A 22,576-nucleotide genomic window follows, 5' to 3' on the forward strand; every position below is an offset into this window, starting at 1 on the left:
TGACTTTTCAAAAATTAATACTACGAATTAACTTGCAATAGAGATAATATAATTTTGTCATTAAAAGGAGTGGTTAGAACTTAGACGACTAATTGTCTCATAATCATTATTTATGAGATTAATTAATATATACCATGACTGATCAACTCTATTATTAAAATTTGAATTTGAATTTACATGGCGTCGACTCTTCTATTATACTTATTTCCTTTTATGGAGATTTGAAGATAGTTTGTGGGGTGAAAGTACAATTAGGAATAATATGGTGGGGTAGAACACAAATGTACGCAGAGAATAATTGCAGCTCGATTTTGTGTTCCTGAATTTGCGATGAAATTGGTTCTCAAAATCAGTCACAAATCATTTGAAAATTCGAATTTCTGTTACACTAAATAAATAAATCCATCCATTAAATTATTGTTTATTTTTTCCCCCAATTATAGGCTCCGAAAAGCAGCTCAGAACTTTCTCTCTCTCTAGATGTCAATGGCGAATCCGAACCTTGCTGCTTAACCGCCGTGGACCTGACCTTTTTCCTTCTATATCTGCGCACTTCAAAATACCGGTGAGCAAAAGCTCAATTTTTCACCTCTTTTTTATTTTTTCTCGGAGTGTTGTTTTTGCTGCTGTCGGTAATGCTGATTGTATTGTTTGTGGATCTGATATCAGTTTGAGATCTAGGTGGATTTTTGGAGTGAATGCTGTTAGTGATTTATGTTTTTTTGTTGTAATGCCGTAATGCAGATTTGGCTGGCTTGATCTGAAGGCTTCTATTGTTTAATTCTCGTGGTGATTGATTGTGAACTGAATTTCTTTTTTTTTTAATTGTTTTGAGTTCGGCGTTGCTGTTTTTGGCTATTTGTGGCGGTTAATTTGGCTTTTAGTGAGGAAGGCAGTTGCTGAATGGAATGTTTGCAGCCCTAAAAGGGAAAGTTTGCGCGATCTGAATACATACGTCATAACTTAGGATAATTGGTAGCTGAATCATGTGAAATTGCAGAATTATTGGTTTGCGCCGATGCTAGCTGAGATAGTTTGGAGTTTTGATCATATTATTCGTGATCTGATAATTGGTTATGGTCTCCAAAGTTGTTGGAGGTTGAATTTGGAGCAATAACCAAACTCCAGTTTGAAATTTTCTGCATTCATTTTGAAGAGGATCACAAGAGTTGGACATGAGAAGCTCTTGGTACAATAAACTATTATTGACCTTTGGGCCTAGACCGCCACTCAACTGGTTGCTTTTGTTTCTAGTTATTGTATTAGTTTTGGTTGCGCTATTGGGATCTTCTCCTTTTAATCCACTCGATTCCGTGACTGATCCTACAAGACCTGACATTTATTCGGGCTATAGAAGGTTGAAAGAGCAAGCTGTTAATGATTACTTGGAATTGCGAAAATTAGGAACCAATCCGTCAACGGATTTCGATCTCTGTGGGAAGGAACGAGAAAACTATGTTCCTTGCTACAATTCATCTGCTAACCTGCTATCTGGTTTTAAAGATGGGGAGGACCTTGATCGTCATTGTGAAGTATCACGAGACACAGAGTATTGTTTGGTTCGTCCCCCAAAGGACTATAAAATCCCTTTGACCTGGCCAAGTGGAAGGGATGTGATATGGAGTGGAAATGTGAAGCTGAGCAAAGACCAATTTCTTTCATCGGGCAGCATGACAAAAAGGTATTCCTTCTTGTTTTTTACATTTTCAGTTGCATTTTGAGTACCTGGTGAGTAAAAGATTTCATATACTCAGTAACTTCTTGTGAGTAAAATATTTGAACTGTTGATGTTGCAACTGCTCCAGGCTGATGTTACTAGAAGAGAATCAAATTTCATTTCATTCGGATGGTGAGATGGTTGTTGATGGCGTGAAAGATTACTCTCACCAGATCGCTGAGATGATAGGACTGGGGAGTGACACTGAATTTCGTGAAGCTGGTGTAAGTTTTCATCACCAAGAATAGCTGCATTTGCCAATTCAATCAGGCTTTATTTTTTGAGTCAGGTGACTCAGGTCAAAACATATTGGTTGTTTAAGTCATTTTTTCACTTGGCACCAATATTAGTACATCTTTTAGTGCAGGAAATCATTTAATATTCCTTCTGTCATATTGAATTCTTTTCCTGCTGCATTGCAGGTGCAAAATGTATTAGATATTGGGTGTGGATTTGGTAGCTTTGGTGCACATCTGCTCTCACTGAAGGTGATGGCTGTCTGTATGGCGGCGTATGAATCAACTGGCAGCCAAGTTCAGGTAGCCCTTGAGAGAGGTCTCCCAGCAGTAATTGGAAATTTCATCTCAAAACAGATACCATTTCCTTCCTTGTCATATGACATGATTCACTGTACTCAGTGTGGTATTTTCTGGGATGACAAAGGTACTTCCCCTGATCGTTCTAGGATGGTGTTCTTTCAATCTGTTTTTTCTTAGTGCAAGGCTTCACTTGTTATGAGACATTCTTCCTTGGTCCTACGTGTTGTCTTTAATTTTCTGTGTGTTTCTTTCTGATTAGTCTATTTTACTTATGCAAGTAACGATAAGCAGTGGGGCCAATTTCTTGCAAGAATACTTGTAATGCATTGCAGTATTGCATAAGAGGAAGAGTATGTCAGAGTAATAAGAAACATCATGACCATTAAATCATCAGTTGTGGACTTCCAGTTGAAGAAGATTTTTATTTAAGATAAGGAGTTATTTTGTTGGATAACATACAATGAAGAACCTTATGATTGTTAGCTATTTTAATGAACTACCTCGAGCCTGCTTAGGGAAATAGTAATCAACTTAGTCTTTTGTGTATGCAATTTTGTTTTTAATGTGATTGTAGATTTAAGCTTTTCCTTCCTTTTTCATACAACCAAATCACATTATATGTAAATCCTACTTCTCTCTAGAGTTATATACAATGTGTATGCTCAATTGAGTCGAGTTCAATACATCTATGATAACTAAACAAGAAAACTCAAGTGGCTGGATTCTAGAACAGAGACCGTCTTGTCTGGTTTCTGTTGCTAATGATGTGCTACTCTCTATCAGATGGAATGTTTCTTATTGAAGTTGACAGAGTCCTCAAACCTGGAGGGTACTTTGTTTTAACCTCACCCAGAAGGCGGCAAGGAACAAAAAGAGCCATAGCAACTCCTCTTGAAGAATATACGCCAAAACTTTGCTGGAATCTTCTGGCACAGCAAGACGAAACTTTCATCTGGCAGAAAACCACAGATGCTAAATGCTACTCCAGGTGTGAGCTGTTACTTTTTTTATATGTTCTTATTCCGTCTTTGTTCTGATCCTCTCCTACATGATATATTTATTCATTCATCATATTCCTATAATTTTCCTGTTAATTGCTGTCTAAAATTTTTGGTTCTGATTGTAGTAAGCAGACTTTCCCCCTTTGTAATGGGGAAGATGGCCAATCTTACTATAAACCGCTTGCACAGTGTATAAGTGGGACTGGTACCAAGCGTTGGATTCCAATTCAGAACAGGTCTTCTGGTTCATTGAGTTCTGCTGAGCTTGCTATCCATGGTATGTAACACGTAGTCTGAAGCCTTATGATGTATAATATCCATGCTTGATTGGCACTGCCATCTTCACCGTTCAAACAAATTAATTACATTCAATTTGAATACAGGAATAAGTCCTGAAGATTTATTTCAGGACTCGGAGTACTGGAGATCTGCTATAAGAAATTATTGGTCACTGCTATCTCCCTTAATTTTTTCTGACCATCCGAAGAGGCCTGGTGACGAAGACCCAATGCCCCCATACAATATGGTTCGAAATGTGATGGACATGAATGCTCGTTACGGAGGTTTAAATACTGCCCTTTTGGAAGCAAGAAAGTCTGTGTGGGTAATGAATGTCGTTCCCGTGGGTCAACATAACACAGTTCCTGTCATTCTTGATCAAGGTTTTGCGGGTGTCTTGCATAACTGGTAAGATGTTAATTCTGGTATGCTCTTCCCTGTGTATATTGTTGGAGTTGAAATTATGTATATCTTGTATCTGTCTAGTCCAACTTAAAATCTTCAATCAATTTTTCATAAAATAGCCAATTAACCAATTTTCTGTAAACGAAAGAACTGTCTACTGTAGATATGTGCAGTTTGACGGATCATCTTCTTTGCCTTGTGAAATTTCTGGTTGAAATTATAAATATCATGTCGTCCCACCCTTCTGTCTTCTAATCTGCGACTGAAAGTTCCATATCCTCATATCTATATACTTAAATCACAATTTTTATGATGCAGGTGTGAACCTTTCCCCACATACCCTCGCACGTATGATATGCTTCACGCTAATGGACTTTTATCACACCTTGCTTCTGAGAGATGCAGTATGCTTGATTTAATTTTCGAAATGGACCGCATTCTTCGGCCTGAGGTAAATTATCAAATGCTTTTAATTCCCACCTGATAACACTACCAAAATCTTGATTTTACTGAACCTTGTTTGTGGCAGGGATGGGTTATAATTTCTGATAAGGTTGGTCAAATAGAGATAGCACGAACTCTTGTGACACAGCTCCGGTGGGAAGCCCGAGTCATCGACCTTCAAGATGGAAGCGAGCAGCGCCTGCTAGTATGCCAGAAACCGTTTCTGAGAAAATGAGGTTTCCTAGTACGAAAGATTTCACCATCTCTAGGACACTCACGGTTTGTTTTGAACGAACATGCTCTGTCTAATTTTTGACACTCTGAAGATGAAATCACATCAGCTATGGTAAAACGATGGAGTTAAAGCAATGAGGAAGTTTCCTGACACGTTTTTCTGGAGAGGAAATGTAATTCTATACAGAGATGAGAAATTTTGGAGGTTGTAGATATCTGATTAATGTTTGATGCTTCAGTTCAAAGGAAAAGAAGATTTTTCCCTCTCTAAAGGATGATTGTAGCACAGTTGATCCTTGTGTTTTTTAATATATTTTTTAATTATTTGTGTAATTCAATCATGTTTGTATTTCTCATGCGATTGCTACAAAGTTCAATTTTATGTTCTACATTCTGAGTTCTTTTTCTCCCTTTGCTGCATATTTATTGGGTTTGGGAAATTTACCTCATTCATATATAAAATTTGAAATAAATTGTTATATAGAGTAGTACAAATTTGAATCTTGGAAATTAAGTTCATCGAGATGTTACATAATCTTACTCGCCATTCCTTAATGAAAATAGTTCATAATTTTCATGTACAGAGTGAGTGGTAATTATTTAGAAGAGTATAACTGTAATGTTATGACATTGTGGCTATGGCTGATAATTTTTGGTATGGTACGATAACTCGAAACGAATTCGCACGAAATTAATGGGTTTGAGTCTAAGCTTATTGTGTTTTTGTCCTTATTGGGTCGACCTGTTAAGAACACGAAAAATTCATGTCATGTTCGTGTAGGGTTCGGTGGACCCGCTAAGAAATAATATAATAATATTATTAATTTATAATATTATTTTAAAATTTGAGTTAAGGTATGTAGCGTGAGTGAAACGTGAAATTTGATTTCTGGAGTCTGAATTTGTTCTTAAAATACTTATCATGTCGTGTTGACCTAAGAGCATCCGCAGCGGTGGCGAAAGACGCCACCGCCGTCCGCGCCGTTGGCAAGGCGCAGGACCGCCGCCGCTGCAGCCGCGCCGCTGGCACGGCGCTGCTCGATGTATCGAGCATGTCCGTGCCAGCGGACGCACACGTGGCGCGCTCCCATTCGTCAACGGCATAGCCGTTGTGTTTAAACTTTTTTTTATTTATTTTTTTTAAAAATCGGTATTTAATTATAAATAATGCTAAAAAATAAAAAAAAAATATTTTCCAAATCCCAAAAATATGGCCGTTTTTTTCCCGTTTTTTCTGAATTTTTTTGATTTTTTTTTATTTTTTTTTTCCCCAAAATCATCTATAAATACACACATTCATCATCCATTTATCACATCAAATCATCTCTCATTCATCTCTCATTCATAATTCTCATACAAACTATCAACACATTCATCACCCACTCAAAATCTCAAATGGATTTCACCCATATTATGGCGGAAGCGGAACGCGAAGAACAAGAATACTACGAACAACATCGTGCCACTTACGAAGCATATGTCGCGGCGAATACCCCTGCTCCTCCTCCTCAACGAACCAGATCAAATCGACGGTACATCCATCGTGACCGGGAGGGAGCCCACGAAAGGCTCGTTGCCGACTACTTTGCCGACTACTTCGATGAGTATTTGCATATCGGTGAGTCCACTGGAATCCTATGTTTAAAGAATTTTTGCGAGGGTGTTCGTTCTGCTTTTGGGGATGAATTCCTTCGAGCACCCACCACTGATGATTGCCAACGGTTGCTTCGTCTTCATGAATCAGTCCATGGCTTTCCCGGAATGCTTGGCAGCATTGACTGCATGCATTGGAGGTGGAAGAATTGTCCGACTGCTTGGAGGGGGCAACACTTGAGCGGTCACAAAGGCGGCGGCCCAACGCTTATCCTTGAGGCGGTCGCCGACTACCGCCTATGGATTTGGCATGCATATTTCGGCGTTGCTGGATCCAACAACGACTTGAATGTGCTATATTCGTCACCACTCTTCAATGATGTGATGAATGGTGTAGCACCGGCGATCGACTTCACCATCAACGGAAATATATACCGCATGGGTTACTATCTCGCCGATGGTATCTACCCAAGGTGGTCGACGTTCGTGAAGACGCTCCACAACCCGCACGACCCGAGACGGGTTCTTTTTGCGCAGCGTCAAGAGTCAGCGCGGAAAGATGTCGAAAGAGCCTTCGGGGTCCTTCAAGCTCGATTCAACATTGTGAAGGCCCCGGCTCGGCTGTGGTACGTGAATAATATCGCCGACATCATGTTCACGTGTATTATATTACACAACATGATTATAGCCGACGAAGGGCCGAGGGCGGCTAGCTTCTACGACGAGGACGAAGCCGGAAGCTCAACAGCGAGGTCTCCCCTACGCCGAGGCGAGCATACGACGGTTGGCCAGAGGATCGAGACAAGACACACAATGCGCGATACTCGAATCCACAATCAACTACAAGAAGACCTAATCAACCACATGTGGGCGAAATTCGGCAACGAGTAGTGTCATTTTTAATTTTTAGGATTTTAATTATGTAATTTTTAATTTTTAGGATTTTAATTATGTAATTTTTAATTTTTAGGATTTTAATTATGCAATGTTTAATTTTATTTGTCATTTGTAATATTTATTGTGGGTTTTAAATGAATTTTAATATTATGGAAATGTTTTTGTGTAATTGAATTTTATATTAATTGTGCTCGTCCTTGCGGAAGAGCACAGTTGTGGGTGTTGTGCTCTTGCCAGAGAGCAGGCATGAATAGTACCGCCCGGGCCCACAACCGTGCCGCTGGCAAGAGCACGGTTGTGGATGCTCTAAGGTGGTTCATGTCATGCTCAGATTTGAAGTTAGTAGATCTGATTCGTGTTCAGGTTAGAGATTTTCTTAGTATGTCGTGTTCGTATTTATCCTTATTAGATTGGGTCATTAACAGATTGATCCAATAATAGCCCAAAGATGATTCACCACCAAAGTTGTGGCGGCCCATATATATTCCACTATGTCTAGATTCAATTTCGAACCGAATTAAAATGATTTAAAAATTTACGAAATTTAAAAAAGGCCGACAACAAAGAAGCATAACCAAAATTACGGAAATGACCCTGCATCCATCACTCGGCCCACTCACATTCATTTCATTCTTATAAAATATCATTCTCCCAAGAAAATCAAAACACATAAGTTTTCATTTTTTCCTTTTACTTGTACAATTAATTGGTGAGTTTCCGCATCCTCAATCCAGAAAATGTCGACGGAGAAGGAGAGAGAGACCCATGTCTACTTGGCCAAGCTCGCTGAACAAGCTGAGCGCTACGATGGTATAAAAATAAATTACCTTTTTTCTACAATCTGTTTCTTATTTACTTTATCAATATGATCTTGTGTGTCTCTCATTATTCTTCTAATTTCATTTTTTATTTACTCAAAATATAGGTTACAATGTGAAATTGGGGATTCATTCCACTGCAAATCTATTTCTGTGATTTATTTATTTTTTCTCCCATCCCTTTTTTGTTGGTAGGGATTTTAGTAGTATAATTTACAATCTTAACATAGAGGGGAAAATGAGGTATTATGTGGTAATCATGTACTTCATCCGTTCCATTGTAGTGGAGACATTTTTTTTCTGGCACCAAGATTAAGAAAAAAATGTGTAATGTACTCCCTCCGTCCGCGAATAGAGTCTCGTTTTTTCCATTTTAGTCCATCCGCGAATAGGAGTCCCGGTTCATAATTGTCATAAATGGTAAAGAAGCCCCACATTCCACCAACTCATTCCACTCGCATATCATTTAAAACTAATATATACAAGTGGGACTCATATTCCATTAACTTTCTTTCATTCACTTTTCTTAACATTTATTAAAACCCGTGTCGGAAATGAATGAGACTCCTATTCGCGGACGGAGGGAGTATTAAATAAAAAAGTGATAAACTAGGAGAGATGAAAAAGTACGAGATAGTAAAGTAAGAGTGGGAAAATGTGTTACACCCTCCCTCCTAACTAAGTTGAGTCGAAACTTTTGGACACGAAAATTAAGAAATTGTGTTTAAAAGCAGGAGAGATGAATAAAGTAAGACAGATAAAGAGAGAGGAAAGTAGACGATGAAATAAAGTAGGAGTGATTAGATGATTTGTTTTTTATCAAAAAAAGTAAATGACTTAATTTAGTTGGGACATTCCAAATCCAAAGAGGAATACGACTCAACTTAGTTGGGATTGGAGGGAGCAGTATTGTTTTCTATCTATGACTATGGTCATTACAATTATAAGCTTAATTCATGTTAAATGGGACTTGGCAGAAATGGTGGAAAGCATGAAAAATGTTGCATTGCTAGATATTGAGCTGTCTGTAGATGAAAGAAACCTACTTTCTGTGGGTTACAAGAATGTGATTGGTTCTCGTAGAGCTTCGTGGAGAATCATGTCTTCCATTGAGCAGAAGGAAGAGTCCAAGGGGCATGACAACAATGTCAAGCTCATTAAGGAGTATCGTCTCAAAGTTGAGAATGAGCTGTCCAAGATTTGCCACGACATACTGGCTGTCATCGACAAGCATCTCATTCCCACTTCTGCATCAGCTGAAGCAACTGTTTTCTTCCACAAGATGTGAGTGAAATTAAACAATCCCTTTTTGTATACTATGGGGATTGATTATATATGTATGTGTTTGGTTCATGAGATTGAATCCTACAACTCAATCTTAGATGGATAATCATGTGATCATTAGTTATAGCCAACTCAATCCTAGATTATATCTTGGTACTATTTATCTTGGAAACCGAACACCACCTATCTCTATTGGTAATCATAGGAGTCGTGCGCTAGAAGCATGGGATCTTTTGTTCGTTACTGTCATGCAATACTTATGATGCACTTTAATTATGCAGAAGTGAAAAGAAGGCATATGCTTCTCGATTGAGTCTGAAACCCTACATTTTTAAGTTAATGATTCGATTGGAGAAGTGAATTAGAGGATGTTGTTATCACGAACCTCATCATGCATTTCACATTTTCATTCTGGCTAAAATTGGTTTGATCTTACTGAATCAGTTCTCTACCTTGTATTTTACAGGAAAGGTGATTACTGTCGCTACCTTGCTGAGTTCAAGGTTGATCAAGAAAAGAAAGAGGCAGCGGATCTGTCCCTCAAGGGCTACGAGGCATGTTACCCAACAAAGATAACTAATAAACCAATCTTAGTTCAACATAATTGATTATATTGCTGAAATGTTTTTTGTTTCCGAATGTAGGCTGCATCTGCCATCGCAAATACAGATCTGCCCTCTACCCATCCTATCCGTCTTGGTCTTGCTTTGAACTTTTCAGTGTTCTACTACGAGATCATGAATTCACCCGAAAGGTAATCTTGTCAAGTATATTACGATGCAATGCATCGTTCTTAGATATCTTCAGATCTGTGATGGTAACACTATTAATTGGCAGGGCGTGCCATTTGGCTAAGCAAGCATTTGACGAGGCCATTGCTGATTTGGACACTCTGAGTGAAGAGTCTTACAAAGATAGCACTTTGATTATGCAGCTTTTGAGAGATAACCTCACTCTCTGGACCTCTGATTTGCCAGAAGATGGTAAACAATAAGTTTTATTCGTCTTACTGCGTAGAAATGACTCGTATGTAACTGCATTTTTCCCTGTTTAGGGGAGGAGAATGTGAATGCTGATGAATCCAAACCAGCAGAAGCTGAGGTGAAATTTTGATTTCCTTTTGTTTTAACATATCCCAGCCAATCAATAATATCTACTGAGACGTTCGTTTTCTCCTGCAGAATTAATGCCGTGGCGCAAGATTTGCATCTAAATCTTCATGTTCTTCCAAAAGGTGTTGTGTCATGTGTTTCAAGCTTCCCAAGTTAAGCAGCAATTGTAGGGAGAGTTGGGTAAAGATCGAATCCCCTAATGTCAGAACATAATGGTGATTAATATTTACACATTTTTGTTATGTTAGTTTGCCTGCAAATTTTACCCCTAACAATATCACATTTGGCTTATGCTGAGACAGTTTGATTCTTGAATAGAATGTGGCATCTCATGATTCTTCAAGTGCTATTGGATCCAAAATCACAAATTTCGACATTTTTTCATTAATTTAAAATTCGGTTGCAATAATTACAAATTTAGGCTTTGTGGGGAATTTATCATGATTCAAAATTTCTCAAAATTTGCGTGAAATTTTAAAACTATGATAACCCATAAGGTTACATTTATTTGTCATTATTCTATCTAGAATAGAAAAGTAATCTGATTCCTGAAATTTTAAAATTTAATGTTTATTTCAGTAATAAGAAAAATGAAATAAACTAAGAAAAGAAACAACGTAATCTGATTTCTAAAATTAGGAAAAGTTAATAGAAAAACTGGGATTCTGATTCCTAAGCCTAAAACTGTTATTCTTTTAAAAAATACGGAACAAAAGATGCAATACCCGATTTCTCTTCTACACATCTGTCGAATTTGTCACCATTTCTCACCTCTACCGAGTTATTTTCTCCCTTTAAATCTCTCAAGTTCATGGTTATTTTCATTTATTTCGTGGTAAGTTCTTCATAGAGCTTTTTATCAATTTTTTTCAAACTAAACGGACATATAAACTTAATGTATTGTTCTCGTTCCCTTAACCACGTAAAGCTAGCTATCTCTTGATTAATCTAACTAAACGGACATAGTTCTCATATTGATCAGGCACAAAAACAATAAAAGCACAAGTACAAGCAAAACAATCACAAGAGCTAAGTAAAAAGGTTCAATTGCATATATTATAACATAAGCATGTAGTCTTCACCAAAAACCCTACGAAAGTATTTAGCTACTGCTCATAGGAATTCTAACAAAATATTCGTTGGAAAAAATGGAAACACGAACAACAAGGAGAATGGATGTCACGGAGAAGAGTTGAATGGATGGAAGTCTTCTAATCGTTGATTAAAGTCTCCTGGAAGTCTTCCTCTTGCTCTAGGACGATTTTTGGGTGTTTTGGGTGTGAATGGTGCATTAGGAGTCGTGTTTGGTGCCCTTTTATAGGTTGAAGTCCGAATTTTAGTCGAAATCGTCCGTGCAGGTTCCAGTAGGTCGTTGACTTTCCACTTGGCGAGTCGCTAAGGTGATTTTGGAAAAATGGCACTTTTCGGCGAGTCGCCGAAACTGCGCTGGCTCCAGCGCAGTCTTCGTAAAACGGCCATAACTTTCTCTACCAAACTTTGATTGACACGTTCAAGGTATCCATGCAAAGATCTTTCGAAGACGAAGAGGATGGTATCCATTTGAGAGAATTTGAAGTTCGTCTTGGCAGTAGGATTACTATTGACATTCTTACTTCCTTCACTTATCCACCTTGCCTTGTTGAGTGATAAAAATATTTTTGGCTTGTTTTCACATGTTTTTAAGCATATCTCTCACAAAATGGTCAAAATACCAGAATATAGAAAATATGATATATAATTGCTCTTTTGGCCAAATATACATGAATATCAATCAATTTCTATCCCTAAATACATGCAAAATCCAAGCTTACCAAGTATCAATACTACCATTATTATTATTATTATTATTATTATTATTATTATTATTATTATTATTATTAAAACAATCTTAAGTAAGAATCTTGAAATTAGGAAAATAATCATGTAAAGTAGTTGCATCAGTCTGAATCTTTTTACTTTTTTTGTTAAATAAATACACACATGAATTCAAATATCAAGAATTAAATTACATTTTTGGGTATAATTTTTGGCAACAAACAAAGACAAAAAAAATTTTCTTACTGAAAAGAAGAAATAATGATAATTTCACATTTATATTTTTATTGCCTTGAACTACCGATATAAGAGCATCTCCAACTATTTACATTAAACTCAAACATATTTCACTATAATTGTCCGATCAAATATGATTTTACTTTAACCATTTACACTAAACTCAAATTTAAAAGAATATTTTCTATATTATGCCTTTTTAACTCACAAAATTTGAGAAAGTTTTTTGTTTTAGTTTAGTGTAAGGTGAAAGGAAAAACATCATACTACTATGTTGTCACCAATAAGACTAAAAGGTTTTCACTTTGATTCCTACAGTGGGATATAATTTCTTATTTTGAGTATTACTACTAGTTTTATGTAGTCTTAATATAAATGTATTTGGAATCTTGAGCATTCCATTTAAAACAAGCATGAGATTATAATTTCCCTTTTTTAAACTCACTAAGCAATTTCCCAATTGTGTCGACGTTATTATATGCAAATTCATTGTTTCTTTGCATATCAATCTCTAACTAACATCTCTTTCAATCATCAATCAAGATCATCTCCCTTCCACAAAACTTCATAACAGAAATGTGCAAATAATTTTGGAATTCGGAAAGAATGCATCTTTGAAGACTGAACTGATGCGTGAGAATGAACTTACAAAAGGGTTGGAGTATTAGTGGAAATAGATAGTGTGTTTGTTTCTTGGTCATTGATGAATTGGCGAACTTTTGATGTAGTGAATGCTGGAAAACACAGATCACGACACGATGAATTTACGTGGTTCGATTTACTGAGGTAAATCTACGTCCACGGGAAGAAAAGAGGGCAGAGTTGTATTGCTTGATCTGTTTTCTTACAGCTTACAATACAGACTTGCTATTTTGTCTTTTATCTCTAGAGATCGAGAGAAAGTCTTAGAACGTAACCCTATCTATCTGATCTAGGTTCTATTTATACATTGACCTAGATCGTGGCATGCAGCCATTTACTAGGTAGTGGATGTCGTGGAGATCGTGGCGATCTTGCATGGGTCCACTATCCTGCATGAGTTAATGACTGCTTGACACCGCTAAATAGATCGTGGGTGTAGTGGAGGTGGAAATCCTGCATGAGTCCACTATCTCCTAGTTCGGTCGAATACTGAGACCGAACTGCTGAATTATTGCCGAGCAGCTTTTGCCGACCTGAGAGCAGAGTTTGATTGGTTGGCTTTTACCGAGCTGTAGGCTGGGGCCGAACTCTTTGGTTGTGCCGAACTGAACTCTTTAGTCATGCCGAACTGATACTCTTTCTTGGGCTTTAGGCTGATGGGCTTTGCTGCTGTTGGGCTTGTTTAGTACGTACTCCATCACTACCCCCCCCGAAAAGTGAAGTGAATCACTTCGGCATTCTGGATAAAGGTACGGGGTAAGTTGATGTTTGTCCTCGGTCTGATGAACCCCATCACTACCCCCCCCGAAGGGCGAAGTGAATCACTTCGGCGAAGTGAGTCACTTCGGCATCCTGGATAAAGGCAGGGGGGGGGCTGATGTCAGGGGACGTGCCTTGCACGTGACTGCATTAAATGCGACAGTAAAATCCGGCCGTTGAATCCTGAAAAGGTGGGATTCGAAACGGTGCGACGATTTTGAAATCTTCGCCGAACCTGATAAATACCTCCTTTCTTCATCATTGAAGCACTTTTGCGACTGCTTCTTCTGCACTCTATCTCCTTTGCGTAAAAATTTCCTTCCGCTTTCAAGAATTTCTTCAGAATTTCTTCAGATTTTGCAAAGAGTAAGAACCATGTCTTCTTCTTCTTCTTCCGAGTTAGGTAGCGGTAGGAAAGGGGGCAAGGGGTCTTCTAGCCGGAAAGAGTCCGGAGAGAAGACTGTAGAATACTTTCACAGCGTCTTGAGTAAGGACACCGTGATATCTCTACACGAAAAATATCTTCTTCCCGGGGGGAAGGCGGTGGTTCCCGACGATGATCATAGGGCTAACGACCCGCCGGAGGGTTATGCCACCGTTTACGAAGCCTGCTTAGAATGCGGGCTTCGTTTCCCTCTTCCCCCACCTTTTATAGAGCTTCTAGATTTTTTTCAACTCCCTTTAGGTCAGGTGACTCCGAATTCTTGGAGGCACTTGTCGGCTTTTGCTGCCGAACTCCGTAGGCTAGATAAGGATCTGTCTCTGCGGGCAATCCTTAATTTTTTCCAATTTAAAAGGAAGGGATCTTGGTTTTACTTGATCCCCTTACAGCCTTTTAGGGCATTCTGCAAAACCAAGTGGCCGAAATGGCAAAACCGCTTCTTTTTTTATAATAGGACAGCGGCTCCGGGCTTCCCCTGGAGAGGGCCGGAGTCCGTGATTCCTCATCCTCGGTTAGAACCGTTGGCCGAGCTCGAGGGCGAGCTCAATAAGATTCCTATGATTAGGAAACAATACTCGGAAACTGAGCTCGTCAAGGGCGACCTCGTGTTCAATATCTCGTCTTCGGACGAAGAAACTGAGGGTGAGGATTTCTTTTTTATGCTTTACTGCTTTAGCAGCGAAAACTAACCTTGTTTCCTTGCTTTTTGGCAGTGTACATGTTGAACAAGGCTACCCGAAAATCTTCGGAGTCCAAGGAGCCGGAGAGGCCGAAAACCACCAGCTCGGCGTCTGATGCCGAGAGGACTCCGAAAAGGCAAAAAACCTCTTCGGATCCGAAGAAGCCGGAGTCGACTTCGGCAAAGGGGAAGGGGAAGGCCCAGAAGCCCCCGAGAGCGCCAGAGAAAGACGTGGTCTTGGCGCCTCCTTCGGAACATATCTGTGAGCCGTTTTTATGGCCCACGGACTTCGCCGAGGTGAATTCTCTTCTTGATTTTCTGGCCTTGCTTTTTTCCTGTATTTTTTGTGGCCCCTTTGTTGACTTTTTTCTTTACTCATTTTCAGAGGAACGATATGCTCTCCAAGCTCGTCGCCGTCGAACTCTCCAAAGCGTCCAACGACTATGCTGAGATGCAGAGGAAGTTGGCGGCTGCTTGTCATCGGGCCGAACAGGCTGAGGCTAACTTTGAGAAGGCCAGAGCTGCTAGGATTTCGGCCCAGGATGAAGCTCAGTTTGCCAAAAACCAGCTCGTCATCCAGCGAGAGCAGACGAAACGGAGGGATGCTGCTGCCGTGGTTGCCCAAGGGGAGGCTCTCCGTGTTTATACGGAGAAACTCTTTTTGAGCAGCCAGTTCTCGGCCTTTGTCGGTAGTCTGGTAAGGCTAATTACCGATAAGGGCGAGCAGGGGGCCGACGTCGTGCTGCCTCTGTATAGCCGAGAGATAGCGGCTCGGCTTCAGAATCTGCCGCTCCTTGAGGAGCTCGCTTCATCCTCGGTCCTGCTTTCTGCAGACCGAGTCCGGAGTTGTCGAGCTGATCGGGACGAGAACCTGGAGGCTATCTTTGCCTCCGTGGGACCCGTTTCACCCGCTTCGACTTACAACGGAGAGGGTGAGGCCGAGCTGCTGGAGCTGGAGGCCGAAGTCGAGCGGGCCGGGCATCCGGAGAAGGAAGCCGATCAGGAGGCGGAGGTGAGGCCGGCAGGATGCGAGGCCGAGGCTGAGGTAGCTCAGGAGAAAGAAGCTGAACCAGACCAAGGAGCCGGAGACGAAGCTGGCGGAGTATGATTTCGTCTCCCTTCTCTTAGTCTAATTTCTTCCTTGTGAAATGGCCTTGAAGCCCTCCTAGTGTAAAAAATTTTCCTTGTGAATGAAAAAATTCTTCTTTCTGCTCTTGTGTCTTCGTATAGCCTTTCGTACTCTCTTACTCCTGTTGTGGTTTACTACCTGCTCGGTAAGCTGAAATGCCGAACTGACGTAGCTGCTTTGTATTCTTAACTCTCAAGGAGCTGGAGGTACTTCACTGGAAGCGGCTGTACTCTTCGGCTTTAGACGAAGCTGAGAAAAGAGCTATAGCTGACCAGATGAAGAATGACGAACTCTTGGCTCGTTCAATGAAGCTGGAGGCCGATAATAGGGACTTAGAGTCCGAAAAGAAAGATCTGGAGGCCGAGCTGAATACCGCCGTGGCTGAGAGGACTGCGTATGAGGATTTCATCAGCAGGCGCGGGGGAATGACCATCTCAGAAGTTCAGGAACGAGTTGACGAACTGTGGGAGGAATATCATGTACTCCGGAGGAACAATGCGCTGGAGAGCTCGGCTTGCCAACAAGTTGTGAAATCATTGCGGCGCTGGGCTTCTCGGTACGACATCGTTCTTTCCCGGCGTCCTCCAATCGAGAGATTCCTTAGGCATTTCCCGCCAACAGATGTTCATACTCCAGCTCAAACCCTTGATTCACTTGCTCAAAACCGTACTCCAAGTCAGCAACGAACTCTGGAACAGCCAGAAACGTCAAGACGAGAACAGGCTGAAGTTCGTAGAGGAGCTGTGATTATGAGTGAGCAAGATCAACAAATGCTTCGTGAAGAGACTCTTCGCCGCCGAGGTGCTAGGGCTTCCCGGGCTCAGAGAAGAGGTGGCAGGTCGATTAGAGCATCTCGTCGACCTGCTTATTCTGCAGCTGCCTGGAACGCCCGAACTCAGCTTCACGAGGATTTTGTGAATAGATGGCTCAACTTTAGCAACCCTGGACAGTAGAATAGTCCTTTGTAATAGCGTAACGCCATCTTGTAGGGTAGCGGAGTTGTGTGCCGAACAAGATTTGAAAATGAAATTTTGTTTCCGCTTCTAACACTGTGTATTTACAGCTTAGCGAAAAAAATTTCATCGTACTTGTCCTCGGTCTTATGAAGTAAACTTCTTTGACCGGACTTGTCTTTGGTCTGATGAAATAAACATCTTTGACCGGACTCGTCTTTGGTCTGATGAAATAAACATCTTTGACCGGACTCGTCTTTGGTCTGATGAAATAAACATCTTAGACCGGACTCGTCTTTGGTCTGACGAAATAAACATCTTTGACCGGACTCGTCTTTGGTCTGATGAAATAAACATCTTTGACCGGACTCGTCTTTGGTCTGATGAAATAAACATCTTTGACCGGACTCGTCTTTGGTCTGATGAAATAAACATCTTTGACCGGACTCGTCTTTGGTCTGATGAAATAAACATCTTTGACCGGACTCGTCTTTGGTCTGATGAAATAAACATCTTTGACCGGACTCGTCTTGTGTCCTAATTTGGCGAGTTTTATCGCTCGGATCGGACTTTCCGTTGTCCTAATTTGGGGATCGGACTTTCCCTTGTCCTAATTCAGGCAAGTTTTATCGCGAGAATCGGACTTTCGTTGCAGTTTGTTTCAGACGAAGTGCTTGATTCTTAAGCCGAATTGCGGTCTTGTATCCTCTTTAGAAGCTTGGACTTCACAATCGTTGGCTTATTGCAGCTCGTTTCAGACGAACTGCTTGTTTAAGCTGAATTGTGGTCTTGTATCCTCTTTAGAAGCTTTGACTCGCAATCGTTAGCTTATTGCAGCTCGTTTCAGACGAACTGCTTGTTTAAGCTGAATTGTGGTCTTGTATCCTCTTTAGAAGCTTTGACTCGCAATCGTTAGCTTATTGCAGCTCGTTTCAGACGAACTGCTTGTTTAAGCTGAATTGTGGTCTTGTATCCTCTTTAGAAGCTTTGACTCACAATCGTTAGCTTATATATGTTCTAAAAAGGGGATCAGCCTTCGAAGAACAAGACACCTCAGTAACATTTGTAAGAGACGACACGCACATAGACAGACAAAACGCACAGATAAAACGCACAGAGACAAACAAAGACCAAGCAAACCAAAGAAAGCACATTGACCGAACAGAACTCAAGACTGACTGACCGGACTGTCTCTTACAAATGGAACTTTTTGAGGTTGGAAACGTACCATGTTCGGGGTACTTGTGCTCCTGACACGTGAGTCAATTTGTAAGACCCTTTGCCGAGGACTTCTGACACCCGATATGGACCTTCCCATGTGGGTTCGAGTTCGCCCAGCTTTTCTGCTCGGCTTACTTCGTTGTTTCTCAAGACGAGATCTCCCACTTGAAATTGCAGCTTTTTCACCCTTTGGTTATAATACCGGGCTACTTGCTCCTTGTACTTGGCTGCTTTTATGCAGGCCAATTCTCTTCTTTCTTCGGCAAGATCTAGTTCGGCTCTCAGTCCGTCACCATTCATTTCTGAGGAGAAATTGAGTTCGGGGACTGGGTATGCCGATCTAAACCGGAATCACGGCTTCAGTGCCGTACACCATCGAGTTCGGCTCCGGTGTGACTTCGGTCATTTCGCCTGCCTCTGACTCCGGCTGCTGTGATTGCTATGCTTGATGGTGCCGAACTGATTGCTCGGCACTTTTAAGCGCAATCTGCGAACACACTTGCTCTTTTTCGATCACCTCGGATGACCGCTATCCCTCCTTTGGTGGGGAAGGTGTTCGGCGAGGAAGCCTCTGATCGCTATGATCGGGCTTCTTTTTGTCTTCTCTAGATGAGCTGTCTAAAGACCGTTTTCGACGGTCTGCCTCATCGGCACGAGAACACTTGTCCGCAATGTCCCACATCTCTTGAGCTGTTTGCGGACTGCATTCCACGAGCTTTCTGTAGAGAGCTCCGGGCAGGATTCCATTTTGGAATGCCGAAATGACAAGTAGATCGTTGAGATAATCTACTTGTAGGCATTCCTTGTGGAACCTCGTCATGAAGTCGCTGATCTTTTCGTCACGACCTTGACGTATAGAAAGCAGCTGAGCCGAAGTGCTTCGGGCTTCCGCTTTCTGAAAGAACCTCCTGTGGAAAGCATCCATTAGATCTCGGTAAGATCTAATGCTGCCTTGGGGGAGGCTATCGAACCACCTTCTCGCGTTCCCGATAAGCAGCTCGGGGAACAGCTTGCACATATGGACCTCATTGAGACCCTGGTTCGCCATATTATACTGATAGCGTCCCAGGAAGTCATGAGGATCCACCAACCCGTCATAAGTCATCGACGGAGTTCGGTAGTTCTGTGGAAGGGGAGTTCGGGTGATATCGTCCGAGAACGGAGTCTTCAATGCTCCGTATATGGCGAACCCGACATCTCTTCGGTATGGAGGAGATGGAGATCTCCTGTGATTCCGGTACCGAGGATTCTTTCTCCTGGAAGACATGACACTACTGCGGTAGTGACTTTCATGTCTGGATGAGGAGGGAGAGTCCGCCGTTGTCTTCTCCGGCTGCTGGCTCTTCTGCAGGAAGGTTAAGAACTCCTCCTGCTTCTCGACCAAGAACAGCTTGACAGCTTCATTTAAATTGGGCTGCTGGGAAGACTCGGTGCGATGACTCCTGGAATGGCTTGTTCCTCCTTCGTGAGAACCGGAGGTAGATGTCTCCCGAGGCCGTTTTTCAGACCTGCGAGCTGGACTAGCTTCCTCACGGTTATCACGAACGGTATTACGGGTAGTGTGTGATCTGGTATGCATTTTTCTGGGGTGGAAAAAGGGTCAAAAATTCGCTTTATCACAAATTTGGTTCTTTGTTTCCCACAGACGGCGCCAGTGATGAATTGGCGAACTTTTGATGTAGTGAATGCTGGAAAACACAGATCACGACACGATGAATTTACGTGGTTCGATTTACTGAGGTAAATCTACGTCCACGGGAAGAAAAGAGGGCAGAGTTGTATTGCTTGATCTGTTTTCTTACAGCTTACAATACAGACTTGCTATTTTGTCTTTTATCTCTAGAGATCGAGAGAAAGTCTTAGAACGTAACCCTATCTATCTGATCTAGGTTCTATTTATACATTGACCTAGATCGTGGCATGCAGCCATTTACTAGGTAGTGGATGTCGTGGAGATCGTGGCGATCTTGCATGGGTCCACTATCCCGCATGAGTTAATGACTGCTTGACACCGCTAAATAGATCGTGGGTGTAGTGGAGGTGGAAATCCTGCATGAGTCCACTATCTCCTAGTTCGGTCGAATACTGAGACCGAACTGCTGAATTATTGCCGAGCAGCTTTTGCCGACCTGAGAGCAGAGTTTGATTGGTTGGCTTTTACCGAGCTGTAGGCTGGGGCCGAACTCTTTGGTTGTGCCGAACTGAACTCTTTAGTCATGCCGAACTGATACTCTTTCTTGGGCTTTAGGCTGATGGGCTTTGCTGCTGTTGGGCTTGTTTAGTACGTACTCCATCAGTCATGTAATGTTTCTATTCTTGACCATAACAACAGTTTTTCCAGAGCTATTGTGTTACAGACTCAATGTCCCACATCGATTGTGAGAACAGTTGGTATGAGGTATATAGACTTAAGGGACCCTATATCTAACAAACTAGTTTTTTGGGTTGAGTTCTTATGTTTGGTCCGTATCATTGGTGCTTTCATTGAGAGCTCAAATGGCTCTGAGTGATGGCAGGGCAAAGAAACCGCCGTTGGTCGAATGTTACTTAATAGACTAGACTTTTGGGCTTCTCATGCCATCTTTCCTACATCACATTTCACCACTCACTCCTCATGCTAGCTTCTACATCACTGCCATCATCTCAATTACTCAAACAGACCTATTATCATGCTAATAATACTCATCTTTTTTCCATAGAAAGCTATGCACCAATGCCATATATAGCCAATGAACATCCTTCTCTTCTCTCTCTGGATGACACGGTAGTACAATACGAATACATATCCCCTCCTCTTCCGCACTCACACTATATAGCTTGCTTGAAGCCATAGTTATAGACAACGTGGAATGATCATGCATTTTGCTATAAGAGATAGCAACAAGGTAGATTCTAGAAAGTTTATAAAGATCAATCTAATGGAAGCAAGCATTGAATATAGCCACGCATGTTATGGGTTATTAAGTGAAATGCCACGATGTTGGTGTATTGCGTAGTTGGAAATACATAAGAACGTAACAGTCATACATGAGAGTTACCTTGCCAAGCTTCCCAAAGGCAAATAAGAGAGCACTGTATGAATGGATGTCAGGGTTCAACCAAAAAGTGGCATCAATAGCAGCAAAGGTTTGGTAAGCAAGATCAACATCCCAAATGTTTGCACTACCAAGGATGATACAACACTTATTGGAGAAAATTTAGTCATTTACAACACAGATATCATTAAAGTATTATTATTTAATGGAAATAAAATATTTTGGGAAGATTTCCCTAGAATTTAAGAATATTTAAATTATTGACTATATCTATGGAAATAAATAATTTTATTTTGATTCCTAGATGATATGGACAAGAATAATTTAATAGTTTCCTAATTATTATATATCTAGAATCCTAATAAGAATAGATATGTAGGAATGCATTAAATAATATAATTTCTCTTCCTAATCTTGAACATAGAAGTAATTTGAATTTATTTTTTCATGTTTAATTAAGATTTAATAATTCATATATTTTAGAAATATCTTATAGTAGACGTGAATAAAAATTAAATGCTAGAATAATTAATTTCCTAAAGTAAGATACTAAAAGATCATAAAAGATTTAATTATCCACTCAATTAAATGCCAACGGAATTTAATTAAGCCTTTTTCTACCTTAAGGCTAAGGATAATTAAAGAAAAAAAAACCATAATCAAAATATCTAAGCTATAATTACGAACTTAATGTTTGTATATGGTCTCCATCGATTGATCTGCAATTTGTGAAGCTAATTTCTAATATTATCGTCACCCATTATGTGGGGACAATAATCCTAAGAAATAGTAAGTTCATGAGGGCAGACTTCTCAAATATAAATAGTATGAACTAGAATGGGGTTTCTAATATTATCGCCACCCATTATGTGGGGACAATGATCCTAAGAAACTACGAGATTCAGGAGTTCACACAGAATTTAAGAGATAGCTTGATTTTATTAGCAGCACATAAACATTGTTATGAGAGTGTGTTGTAGAAATGAGATTCTGTAATGCTAAATCTGGTGGTCTTGCTTAGGCAACATTAGGAGACCATGCCATTATGTGGTCTCTGGACTATTCGTCGGTGTTGTAACCAGTAAAATGCTAAAAGTTTAATGCGTATTGACCTCTTATGGAGGGTACAAAATTTTAATTTTACAGTTGTAAGATTTTGAAAAGTTTTATGGTTAATCTACTCAAATTTCTTACATAAGTTTATGACAAATAGTAAATCTTCTGTTTTGCAGTGCAAACTAAATCGTCAAAATGTCATTCAATCCTATTTCTGCAATTTTTAAAGAAAACAAACTTGAGGGCCAAAATTACATACAATAGAAACAAAATTTGGATATCGTT

At 40.4% G+C, this 22,576-nt stretch overlaps 2 protein-coding genes across 2 annotated transcripts; both read left to right on the top strand.

Moving 5' to 3' along the window:
* Window positions 1–260: 260 nt before the first annotated feature.
* Window positions 261–5,027, top strand: LOC121766383 (probable methyltransferase PMT5). Its single transcript, XM_042162675.1, has 9 exons — window positions 261–565; window positions 745–1,681; window positions 1,806–1,941; window positions 2,140–2,380; window positions 3,040–3,244; window positions 3,383–3,534; window positions 3,641–3,944; window positions 4,260–4,392; window positions 4,471–5,027. Exons 2-9 carry the CDS (start codon window positions 1,176–1,178, stop codon window positions 4,618–4,620), a joined length of 1,827 nt encoding a protein of 608 aa, XP_042018609.1. The 5' UTR covers window positions 261–565; window positions 745–1,175; the 3' UTR covers window positions 4,621–5,027.
* Window positions 5,028–7,761: 2,734 nt separating this feature from the next.
* On the top strand, window positions 7,762–10,666 carry LOC121769343 (14-3-3-like protein GF14 iota). The gene is made up of 7 exons (XM_042166119.1): window positions 7,762–7,919; window positions 8,905–9,211; window positions 9,678–9,765; window positions 9,856–9,965; window positions 10,049–10,194; window positions 10,266–10,312; window positions 10,393–10,666. The coding sequence occupies exons 1-7, from the start codon at window positions 7,847–7,849 to the stop codon at window positions 10,396–10,398; spliced, it is 777 nt and encodes a 258-aa protein (XP_042022053.1). The 5' UTR covers window positions 7,762–7,846; the 3' UTR covers window positions 10,399–10,666.
* The last annotated feature ends 11,910 nt before the right edge of the window (window positions 10,667–22,576 follow it).

This window comes from Salvia splendens, chromosome 15 (genome assembly GCF_004379255.2).
Source record: "Salvia splendens isolate huo1 chromosome 15, SspV2, whole genome shotgun sequence".
NCBI classification, from domain to species: Eukaryota; Viridiplantae; Streptophyta; class Magnoliopsida; order Lamiales; family Lamiaceae; genus Salvia; species Salvia splendens.